The sequence below is a fragment of the Nuphar pumila genome, chromosome 3, assembly GCF_984573655.1.
Source record: "Nuphar pumila chromosome 3, dmNupPumi1.hap1.1, whole genome shotgun sequence".
Taxonomy (NCBI): Eukaryota; Viridiplantae; Streptophyta; class Magnoliopsida; order Nymphaeales; family Nymphaeaceae; genus Nuphar; species Nuphar pumila.
In genome coordinates, this window is record NC_143251.1 from 140,326,850 (window position 1) to 140,337,238 (window position 10,389).

At 38.0% G+C, this 10,389-nt stretch overlaps 1 protein-coding gene across 1 annotated transcript; it reads left to right on the forward strand.

Annotated features, from left to right (window-relative positions):
• The first annotated feature begins 1,427 nt into the window (after positions 1–1,427).
• Positions 1,428–9,105, forward strand: LOC149844104 (uncharacterized). Its single transcript, XM_090002061.1, has 5 exons — positions 1,428–2,004; positions 2,387–2,445; positions 2,594–4,582; positions 7,997–8,156; positions 8,282–9,105. Exons 1-5 carry the CDS (start codon positions 1,884–1,886, stop codon positions 8,932–8,934), a joined length of 2,982 nt encoding a protein of 993 aa, XP_089858187.1. The 5' UTR covers positions 1,428–1,883; the 3' UTR covers positions 8,935–9,105.
• Positions 9,106–10,389: the final 1,284 nt, after the last annotated feature.

A 10,389-nucleotide genomic window follows, 5' to 3' on the forward strand; every position in this document is an offset into this window, starting at 1 on the left:
CCGGGTATGGTTCATAAAATTTTATACCACTAAGGCTTAACCTGAGTTTCGATTAAGACCCACAAATTTTCAATGTAAAAATGATAAAAAATATTATTTTATCTGGTATGGTCCGGGTCTGGTTCATGTAGTTATTATCAGATCTGGGTATAGTTTCTCTTATAACAGATACAAGTCTGAACTTGATACCATACCCAAAAAATTTGGTCCAAGTCTGGTTCTACCTGGGTCCGAACCAAAAATGACCCATTGACACCCCCCACTACATATGAGATGTTTAGCGATCTCAAATATTAAATCCTTCATTTTGCATAACCGAGGATCTGGTGAAGGCTCTGTGGTAGGTTGGATTGGAGATCTTAGATCCAGGATAATCAAACACACCATAAACCAGTTCCCGTGTAGCTGGGACAAAGGCTTCTTGACGGTGATGGACCAATAAGTATCTCTATGTAGACCGGATCCAAGTTTCAAAATTTTCATCAAAAAACCCACATGACACCAATGCATGTCACCCGTGATCGGACCCACATATCCGATCCATAAGTCTATTACCCTGGTGCCCCAAGGGTTCTCATTTTCGTCCTTGACCTGAATAACTTGGTGCATTGCAGTAATTTCAGATCACGAGAAAAAGAAATGAATTATTAATTTTTCGATGGTGCTCCGCAGCATTGCATTAATTTCCAGAAACTACCCCTCAAAAATTTCTTCCTTTTTATCTAATGACCACACTCTTCCTTCCTTCCTTCCTCTCTCTCTCTCTCGTCTGTGTTGAAGGAGGTTCACTGTGTGAGTCGATTTCTCTTTGTTTATTTGTTTTGGTATTTTAATATCTTGAGGAATCTCATTCTGAAGCTGGAATCGTGATTTTCTGTGTTTTTTTTTTCTAGTTCTTGAGGTTGAGGAAGTGAGGAATTTTTGCGGGGAATTGAGGGTCGGAAAAAAAAACCCCTAGATTTGTTGATGTTGGTGGTGTTGTCTTCTGGGAAGGTTTGCGTTGTGGAGCTGCGGGAATCGCTGAAGGTTGTAACGTGAATGGTTTTTTTTTTGGACTAGGGTTCGAAAACCAGGTTTGTTTGGAGTTTTTTGGTTTTATTTAGGGATGGAATACGAAATCTGGTGGAATGCTGGTGATGCTTAGAATTCCTGGTTGTGGGGGAATGTAGTTGTCATTCTTTGATTTTTTGTTGTTTAAGAGATCAGAATGCTGAATCTTTTCCTGATTTAGTTCTCGATTTCGTTTCGAAGAGTTCGGACCGAGATTTTTCAAGAGATCGGACCGAGATTTGTGACTTTTCAGACTATGGAAGGTTTCTACCGATTCGTATCTTCGGGTCAGGAGATTCTAGTTTTCATTTCCGAAGATTCTTATGTGGGTCTCTGAATTCGGAGGGGAGCTTGTGGTTAATTGGGGGAGGAGGGGCGTTGTATTGATTTGTTAGACAGGAAAAGCTGAGATAATCTAAACTCATTTTGCCACATTTTGTAGTCTTTATTGTGGACAGGTGAATTTCCTCGTTTAGTTGCTGGTTCCTTTCGAATTGAGAACTTGAGATGAACGTGTTTGCGGAAAGGTGAATTGGGGGGTCCTTGTTTTTAAGGATCATTGATACGTCAGTGTTTTAAACATCTGAAATCTAAGTTTCTTCACGGAATGAGGAGCCTGAGCTTAGTCTGCGGAGATTGGTCGATGCCGCCACCATTGGGAGAGCGCGAATAAGTCTGAAGTTTGCAACTATGAGTTTGATGGGATATTTTTTCATGCGTTTCATATAATAGTTTCACTGCCACTGATGCTATTGTGTCTTTCGCATGCTTTTTGTAGTTCATTTGGTTTTAGTTTGGAGGTAGGGAAAAGAGTTGCCAGTGATTAGATAAAAATGGGAGGGGAGAAGAGAGATTTGAAAGGAGGGGGTCACCCTGGTGGTTTCTTTCAGCTGTTCGATCGAAATGGTAGGTCGAAGTGGAAGAAGTTGTTCTCGAACAAGTCACCTGTAGCAGGTAATGATATGGTTTTCATCTTGTTGCAAATTGGTATCTCCACTGATTGATAATTAATACGGCTTTTCTGTCTTTATTTTTCCTTGTTTTTCGAAACCGTTGCCAGAAGCTTCACTAGTCACTCAACCCATGCTTGCTTTGATCCAAACTTTCTTGCTTGGAACCAAAATTGGTAAATTATAAGTAATAATCTATCTTTTATTTGACATGCCAGTTCAGATGGATCCATAATTACCCATCTGCGTGAAATTCTTGGAGTTTATAGCTTTCCTGCTTTTCCACTTCCTGATAAACCAGAAGCCTGCATTCATTATCCTATATTCATTTACTGTTTTATGCCTTTTTTTAGACATTTTCTTATTGTTCGCTCTTTCTATTGCAGTAGAATCAGAACAGGCTAAGCTGGATGAGGAGAAATTACAGGCCACCAACTTTCACATGGTGGGTAACTATTTCTTTCTTTCATTATTGGTGTGTTTTCTGTCTGCAATCTTATGTTTTTTGTCTATGCGCATCCGGATTTTCATTCTATTGTCTTTTTTGTTCTGCCATATTATATGGTAACCAATTTTCTTCTTCTTGATCTTAGATGGATGATGAGAAGAGAAGTGAATCTAGTTGCATTTCATCATTATCAATGGATGATGAGGGGGTGGGAGTAAAGGCTCCTAATGTGGTTGCCAGACTTATGGGTTTAGATTCGTTGCCTTCTTTTGATGTGCCTGAGTCTGATTCAACCCCATTTCATGAGTCTAGGCTTACTCATGGTCCCAAGAAGAGCTTAGAATTCGGATCTCAATACCAGAACTTACCCTCTGTCAGACAGTCATCTAACATGACTTTGCCTAGCAAAATCTTAGAGCCAAGACCGCAAAAATTGCAGAAAATGTCCTTACTTGACAGAAGGCCAATTGAGAGGTTTAAAACCGAGACATTACCAGCAAAACCTGTTAAATCTTATTCAGATATCCAACATAGACTATTATCACCTATGAAGGGTTCTGGATTTGTTTCAGCCAAGAGTGCAGCCCATGTGATGGAGACAGCTGTGAAGATTCTTGAGCCAGGATTGCAGCCAGCTGCTAGGAACAAATCCACAATTATAGGGGCTTCATCGATTCATTTGAAAGATAGAGGTCGATCAGAAGATATAGCATTTAGCTATAGAATTTCTAAGCCCTTGGAGCTACCAAAGAAATTTAGTGAGCCTAATGCAGTCAAGTTTCTGAAAGGGCAGGCTATGAACAACAGCTGGAATGGCTCTGAAGATAGTTTCAGTTCCAGGGTAGCCTCTGAAGGAAGGTTGTCAAAAAATTTACCTTCCTCATCGTCTCAGAATACTGCAGAAAGTAACCAGAGGCTTCCTTTCTCTTCCGCTAAACGAGAAAAACAAGTAGCAATACCACACGATTTTCCAGATTCTGAGGATATCAAACCTTCATTTACTACTAATCAAGGAAAGTCCATCTCGCTTGCCATTCAAGCAAAGGTTAATGTGCAGAGGAGGGAAAATTTGTCTTGTTCATCTTCGGTACGACCAAACAGCACTCGCAGTACTAGTTTGTTGGTACAAGATGAACCAGAAATCAATCGACAGCGCAAAAGCCAGTTAAATCTCCAAAAGAATAAGCAGAAACAAGCTACTTCTAGTGCTTCCAATGTGCTTAGGCAGAATAACCAGAAGCAGAACAGGTTGCCCTCAAAACCTTCAGCATTAAACCAACACATAAGAAAAGATATGGCTGAGGATACTTCTTCTCGACAGAAGCTTGCAAATCACGAGGTTATGCGAGATCGCATGATTTCTTGCAGGAATGCTTGCAGCCAACCGAAGAAAGGGGCTTGCTCTAGAAATTCAGATAAAGGCATGGATAAAAATGATCTTGAAAAGAAGATATGTCTCTCAACTGGAAACTTTCCTCGAAAGAAAAGACTAATAGAAGGGTTTTTTTCCTCTCGTAGAAATGGGTTTGTAGATACGGTCTTTATTGATGAAGGAGATAGAACTCCTCAAGAAACCAATGCAATCACTAATAGATACTTAAATCGGGTAGAGGGTAATAAACAAAGGCTTTGGAATGGTGAGCGGGCTGTTTCAAGCGGCGGCAAGAGTATGGATGTTGTTTCTTTTACATTCACTTCACCATTGACACCCCTGTCTGGAACCCGTTCAACTGACCTGGCATTAGATAAGCAAAACATGAAGAAGGGATGCTTTATTGATTCTTGTGGTGAAAATATCTTGTCAAGCACAAAAAGTTTAAGGATGTCTACCCCAGGTTCCACGATGTTGGAGGGAGATACTTTGAGTGCTCTTTTGGAGAAGAAGTTGAGAGAATTGACGTCTGGGATTCAAATGGCAAGTTCTCTTAAAGTCACCAATTCAGAGAATTCAAATACCGTGTCCATACTCCAAGATTTTCTAGCTACTCTTAATTCTGGGGTTCCCATATTGAAGGAACATGATGATGAGTGCCTATCCATGCCTCAGAAAAATGATGTAAATTACAGATATGTTGCTGAAGCTGACAGCTCCTTTTCAAGCACTCCAATGGTCAATACAGATCTCAAGTTTCAGGTAGATGCTGTCCCCCATGTTTATATTCATTTTTATCCCATCCAAAGGACATGTACTTCACTTAATTTAGCATTGGATTTAGCTAACTATTTGTTAAGTGGAATTTGTGCATATTCTGATGAACCTTTTATCACGAGGCCTGTTCTTCAGTCATGGACAGTTCACATTTAGTTCTAGCTGGATACCAACTTCCTTTGATTGAATGGAGCTTGGGATTGAACCTTCCTACTATTATCATTATTATCATCTTCTTCATCATCATCATTAAGGTCTCTTTTTTTTTCTTGACTTTTATTTGGTTGGGAAATAGACTAGTGGGAAGCTGTAAAGTACATCTTTCAGGCTTCAGTTAAAATACCGTACATGCTACAACATCTATAAATGCAAAAAGAAGACCCTGATCTTGCCAAGGTTAGGATATGGATGTGCTATATACGAGGTTTTCAAAGATGCTAAGGCATAGGACATTGCTTCATATGTAAGGCATTATGTAAAAAAAATTAACTGAGAATGTATAGTGTAATACAAAGAATTAGTTCAAAAAAAATATCAATAATGATTTAAGATGGATTCAATATGATCTGATATTGATTGTCTGAGGCAACTTTGATCATGTGTACTCCTATGTCGTAAAGTGTCTTAAGTTTGACCATCTTTGTAATTGTGTCATCAGGAGGATGTGAAGGCAAATAAGCGTGCTTTTATGACATAGGGAGCTCGTTTTGTATTTCTAAGACCATTGTTACACGCTTTGAATCACAAATCTCAACCCCATTGTCTCTCGCATATTGCTTCTCAAGATCTGGTGGGCTGACAGATGCTTGACGTAGAAGGCCAGATGCACAGCAATGTGTGTGCTTGCGTTCTTGTTAGCTATTATTTTTTAGAACACCAAAATTTCAGCTCTGATTGATGGCTTTGATATTCATCCTAAAAGAGCTATCTAAACTGCACATGTTAACATGCATATGTGATTTCCTATACTAAAAAAGTGTCATAATATTGCAAAGATGTAGTATACTACTTCACTGTCATGATTCTATTGAACCAATTCTAGGACATTTCTCAACTTCCCAACTCTCTCTCTCTCTAATACTGACCATGTGCTTCTGGCTACCATGGTTAGAAGAGGAAAAAAGGCTCTCAACCAGCTTGGTACCACAGTAATCTTATCACATTCTTGGAGCATGTTTCTTCTCATAAGAGCCTGGTGTAACAAAGAACAACCTTGAACCAAGAGTTCTGGAAATCCCAGTATTGCTATGAATATGAAATAAGATCAGGGTACTATCATATGTTCAAGCCACTTGGAGCCACTAGCTGTCCAAATCTGACTTTGATCTAGTTGGTAGTTTTCTTCAAGCTCCCCTTTTTTTGCTTTGTCAGTGTGCATGCAATTTATAATTATGTTAATACCTTTTTATGGCATCTTTACGTTTTCAAGTTTTTCCAATCATGTCCTAGACATCTGGCACCTGTGTCGACTTGGAGAATTGATTGTAAGTGGGCTTCCATCAAATTTTTGTTATCCAAAAACAAAGTGTTTTTTGACTGAAACTTGAAAAAATGTGAAAGAATGATAATTATAAGCATAGTCACAGATATAGGTGATATTTTGAAAATATAGCAATAGTAGCTCTAAATTCATAAAACACTATTAAAGGAAAAATATCATGATACTTTGAAAATATCTGAAATGTAGATGTCACGATATTATTGCAATAATATCACAATAATATTACTATGTTATGACTTATGAGTTGTTTGTTACTTTTTTTCTATATCTTAGCCACTGTCACCGATATTGGCGATATTTTGAAAATATCGTGAGAGATACCGATATTCAAGGTAATATCTTGCGATATTTTCAAAATATCGCCAGAAGACAAAATATTGTGATATTTTTGGGGAAAACTATTTTTTCTTTATTTTAAGTTGCATTCCTATTTTTTGTCTTTTATATTTTAAAACATGTTTATTTATATTTTTGGAAGAAAAATAATGAAAAACTTATTATTTCCTTAGCTTTTTTGTTGTTATCTATATTTTTTTTCACGTTTTTAAACTCCCGAGATATTCCCGATATTTATCAACTTTTGAAAATCTCTCTGAGAAACACCCTCACCGAGAAATTAACTTTAACGATACAGGTGACAATGATCTTAACTACTTTTTTTCTTCTTTCTTTTATATTTTTTTTCTGGTTGCTTGTATTATATGTGTATTTTATTATCTGAACATGCTATTTTTCTCACTTATTTCTACTATTTTTTATTTTTTAAAATTGTAGAACATCTAGTTTTTCCCAAAATTATCAACTAAACTTGTATTATCGTGAGAAATTACCTTGTCGAGATATAGCCGAGACCGATATTTGTGACTATGATTATAAGATCCCATGAACATCAAAGAATTAATTTGAATTGCTGTCATTCTTTACTTTTCTATAACCGTCAACTCAGTACTGTCAGCATGTCCATCACTCATCTTTTACCCATCTTTTGTGAATATCCTTGAATGGTGCAGAATGACACCTGTTGTCTCTTTTTTGGTTGAGTTGGAGAATACAAATGTAATTTCTTGTGCAGCTCAGTGTGGTTTCTTTTATAGTCTTATCATTGTGTTCACATAAAACAACAGTTAAAAGAAAAAGCATCCATGTATATCCATCGAAGTAATATCTGAAGATTTTTTGTTTAATTTAAGCAATGAGATCACATTTTTGATAATTGCTGCTGCATAATGGCAATTATTTCATTTTTACTGGTCAACTTCATGTGTGCAATTCATTGTATATGGATACAACTGATACACAGAATGTAGTGCCATGTTTAGTGGTTCTTTTGAACATGCGCCTCTTTGTTGACAATTACCCTAGGTTTCTTATGTGCACAGTTCACCTGTTATTGTTATTCTGTGACTTCACATTTGAAACTTCGGGTAAATTTCAGTCGGCATCATATTGTTCAAGTTCTTTTTCTATGTTCATTCTGCAGCACATGATGTAATTGTTGAAGCAGATTTTAAGATGTTTGACAGTACCTATGTATTCAAAGAGATTGCTGTCATGCTGTTGATTCTCTATATGTATTCCCGTGGAAATATTCTCTGACCTACATGTCACCATTTGCATTTGTGAACTTCATCTAGGCCTCTAGTATTTGTTGTCAATGTATGCATTTGTTGAACGCCAATTGGCATGATCTGTCTTGTGGGTCATGCAGCTCAGATAGGTTGCCTTTGGATCAGTCATTTATTTTCTGGATATAATGTACTGAACATACTCTTGACAGTAGCGTCTTTACTTCAAGCTCTAGAACTAGTGATGTGGTTCTTAACCTGTCTGTTTAGTACAAGTACAGTTATCAAGCGTGGTATTTTAGTGGTTTCTGATAATGTTGTTGCCCATTCTAGGTAAAGGAAATAGCCAGGCAACAAAATTTTGAAACCCAAGGGGGCCATTTGGACTTTATAAAAGTGGATGCTGTAGAGGATAACGAGCGCCTCAGCCCTGTTTCAATACTTGATGCTGTCTTCTCAAATGACAGTTGCAATTCTGTGGATAGTTCAGAAGGTATTTATGGTAATGAGAAGGATAATTAATCTGTTGCTTGCGTGGCTCTGTTTTATTTCATTTGTGTCACTATTTCTTGGGAATGCAATTTTCTCTTATGTTTCTTGTTCCACTATCACCTTTAGGTGGTCAACTTGACCAGTCATACCAAGCTTCTACCAGGAGCCCATCAGTGGGTTCTGCCAAGGAAATCTTGGATTCTGCTACCTCTGTATGTACAGCGACAGTCGAAAGGCCTGGTTCTTCTTGGGTTGGGCAACCAAAAGGATCTGTCGGCACTAATGAACAAGAACTGGAATATGTAAGGGAAATCATAGTAAACACCAAGTTGACATTTGAGGATATAGCAGTTGGTCCACCCAGTGGGATTGTTGATCCTCTTCTGTTCAACAGATTAGAGAGAAACAGTTCCATCTCTGGAAATGCTGAAGATCAAAAGCAAATGAAAAATGAGAGACTGTGGTTCGACTGTGTGAGTGAGTGTGTAGATTCAAAATATAGTTGTTACAGCAGAGGGGATTGTAGGACCTGGACTAAAGGGGTTGCTGTGGTCGGAAAAGTGGGGGTGGCAGGGGAAGTTTTTAGGGAAATGCTGGGTTGGAGAAGCATGGGGGAGTTAATGGTCGATGAAATATTGGACAAGGATATGAGCACTGGAGCAGGGAGATGGTTAGATTTTGAAAATGAGGAATTTGAAACAGGATTGGAGGTTGAAGAGGAAATATTGGATTATTTGATTGAGGAGGCAGTGGTTTACACTTTTGGCTTGGAATCATAGATGGATGTCTGCCTGGTTTCTCTCTCTCTCTCTCTCTCCACATGGGTTTGTAATTTAGCTCTGGTTTTTCGTTTTTCTTGCCCCTCTCCAAGGAAAAGGAGATTGTAAGAGATATCTGGATGTATTAAGTTATAGAATTATATTCTCTACATTATGCTTATTAACAGGCAATTTTGCAGTGAATTCAAGGCCCAGGAGATGAGTGGATGAAGTGGATTGAACCCACATGCATGCGCAAAACTATTTGTTAACTCTGACCTTAGGGACACTCTCTCCATCTTGCATAGCCCACGAGAGAGAGAGAGAGAGAGAGAGAGAGAGAGAGAGAGAGAGAGAGAGAGAGAGAGGCATTCTGTGTATAAAATTAAGCTGGTCAGACCTGGTCCTGACCCAGTGAGCTTGACTGGGTAAAAGAGAGACCTTTCTTTTTTATCCTTCTTTTGATCTTTTGGATCAATATCCGTGCACCCATGGAGCTTTCTTGTTTTCCCAGCTCCCCTCTGACCCTGGTTGTTTTGTTAGTTCAAAAACTTGAACAATTATGGCAACTGATACCTGATTCAACATCATTATAAGGGGGTGGGCAATGGGCCGGCTGGACCGGCCCAGCATGTTTCTTGGACAGGCTGACTGGCTCACTGATGGGCTGTGCTGCTGGCGGCCTTCTCCAATTAAAAGACAGGCAACAGGTTGGTTCGGGCCAGCCTGGCCAGGCCATTGGGCCTGACAGACAGCCTGGCCCAAATTTTTTCAAAGGTAACATGGCCTAGCCTTCTAGTATCTAAATTCCACCACCCTTGACATGCACATGTAGTGTCAGAATTTCTTGCAAAATCTCTCTTGGCTTTGTGTTAATTAATTTCTGTGTTTGGTATAACCTGACACGCGACTTACAAAAATCATTTGAAAATGAACAAGGGGACACGGGTTTTAATCGATGAAGAATTACTTTTGATATTTTAATATATAAAAATGTACTTCCATTGAAATATAATAAAAACCATTGAGAACTATTAAAAATATTAAATTAATGTTTGCACGTGTCATAGTGATACGTATTCTATGATGCATTCTAAATGGCATGTCACTATGACAGTTAATTTTCAAAATTGGTGCCACAGTGACAGCCAGAAGCGACACTACCTAGATGAGTCTTATCTGAGAATTGAAATCAGTTAAAAAAATGAGTTTAAAACAAATTCAGATTGTTTTTCTAAGAAAAATATTTTGAAATAACAGAATATAAGATCCTGAGGATTGACGAATGACAAATATTAATCTAAAACTCAGGTTTTTGAAATTGATTTTAAAAGAAAAGTTTTAAAACTCGAGTCTGGATTGAAGATTTTGAAAAATAGGAGTGCTGAATTTTGAAAATGATATACAATGACATGCAATGAAATGGCATAAAATGATATGAAATAATATCAAATGTTATGAAATGATTGCAAAAGG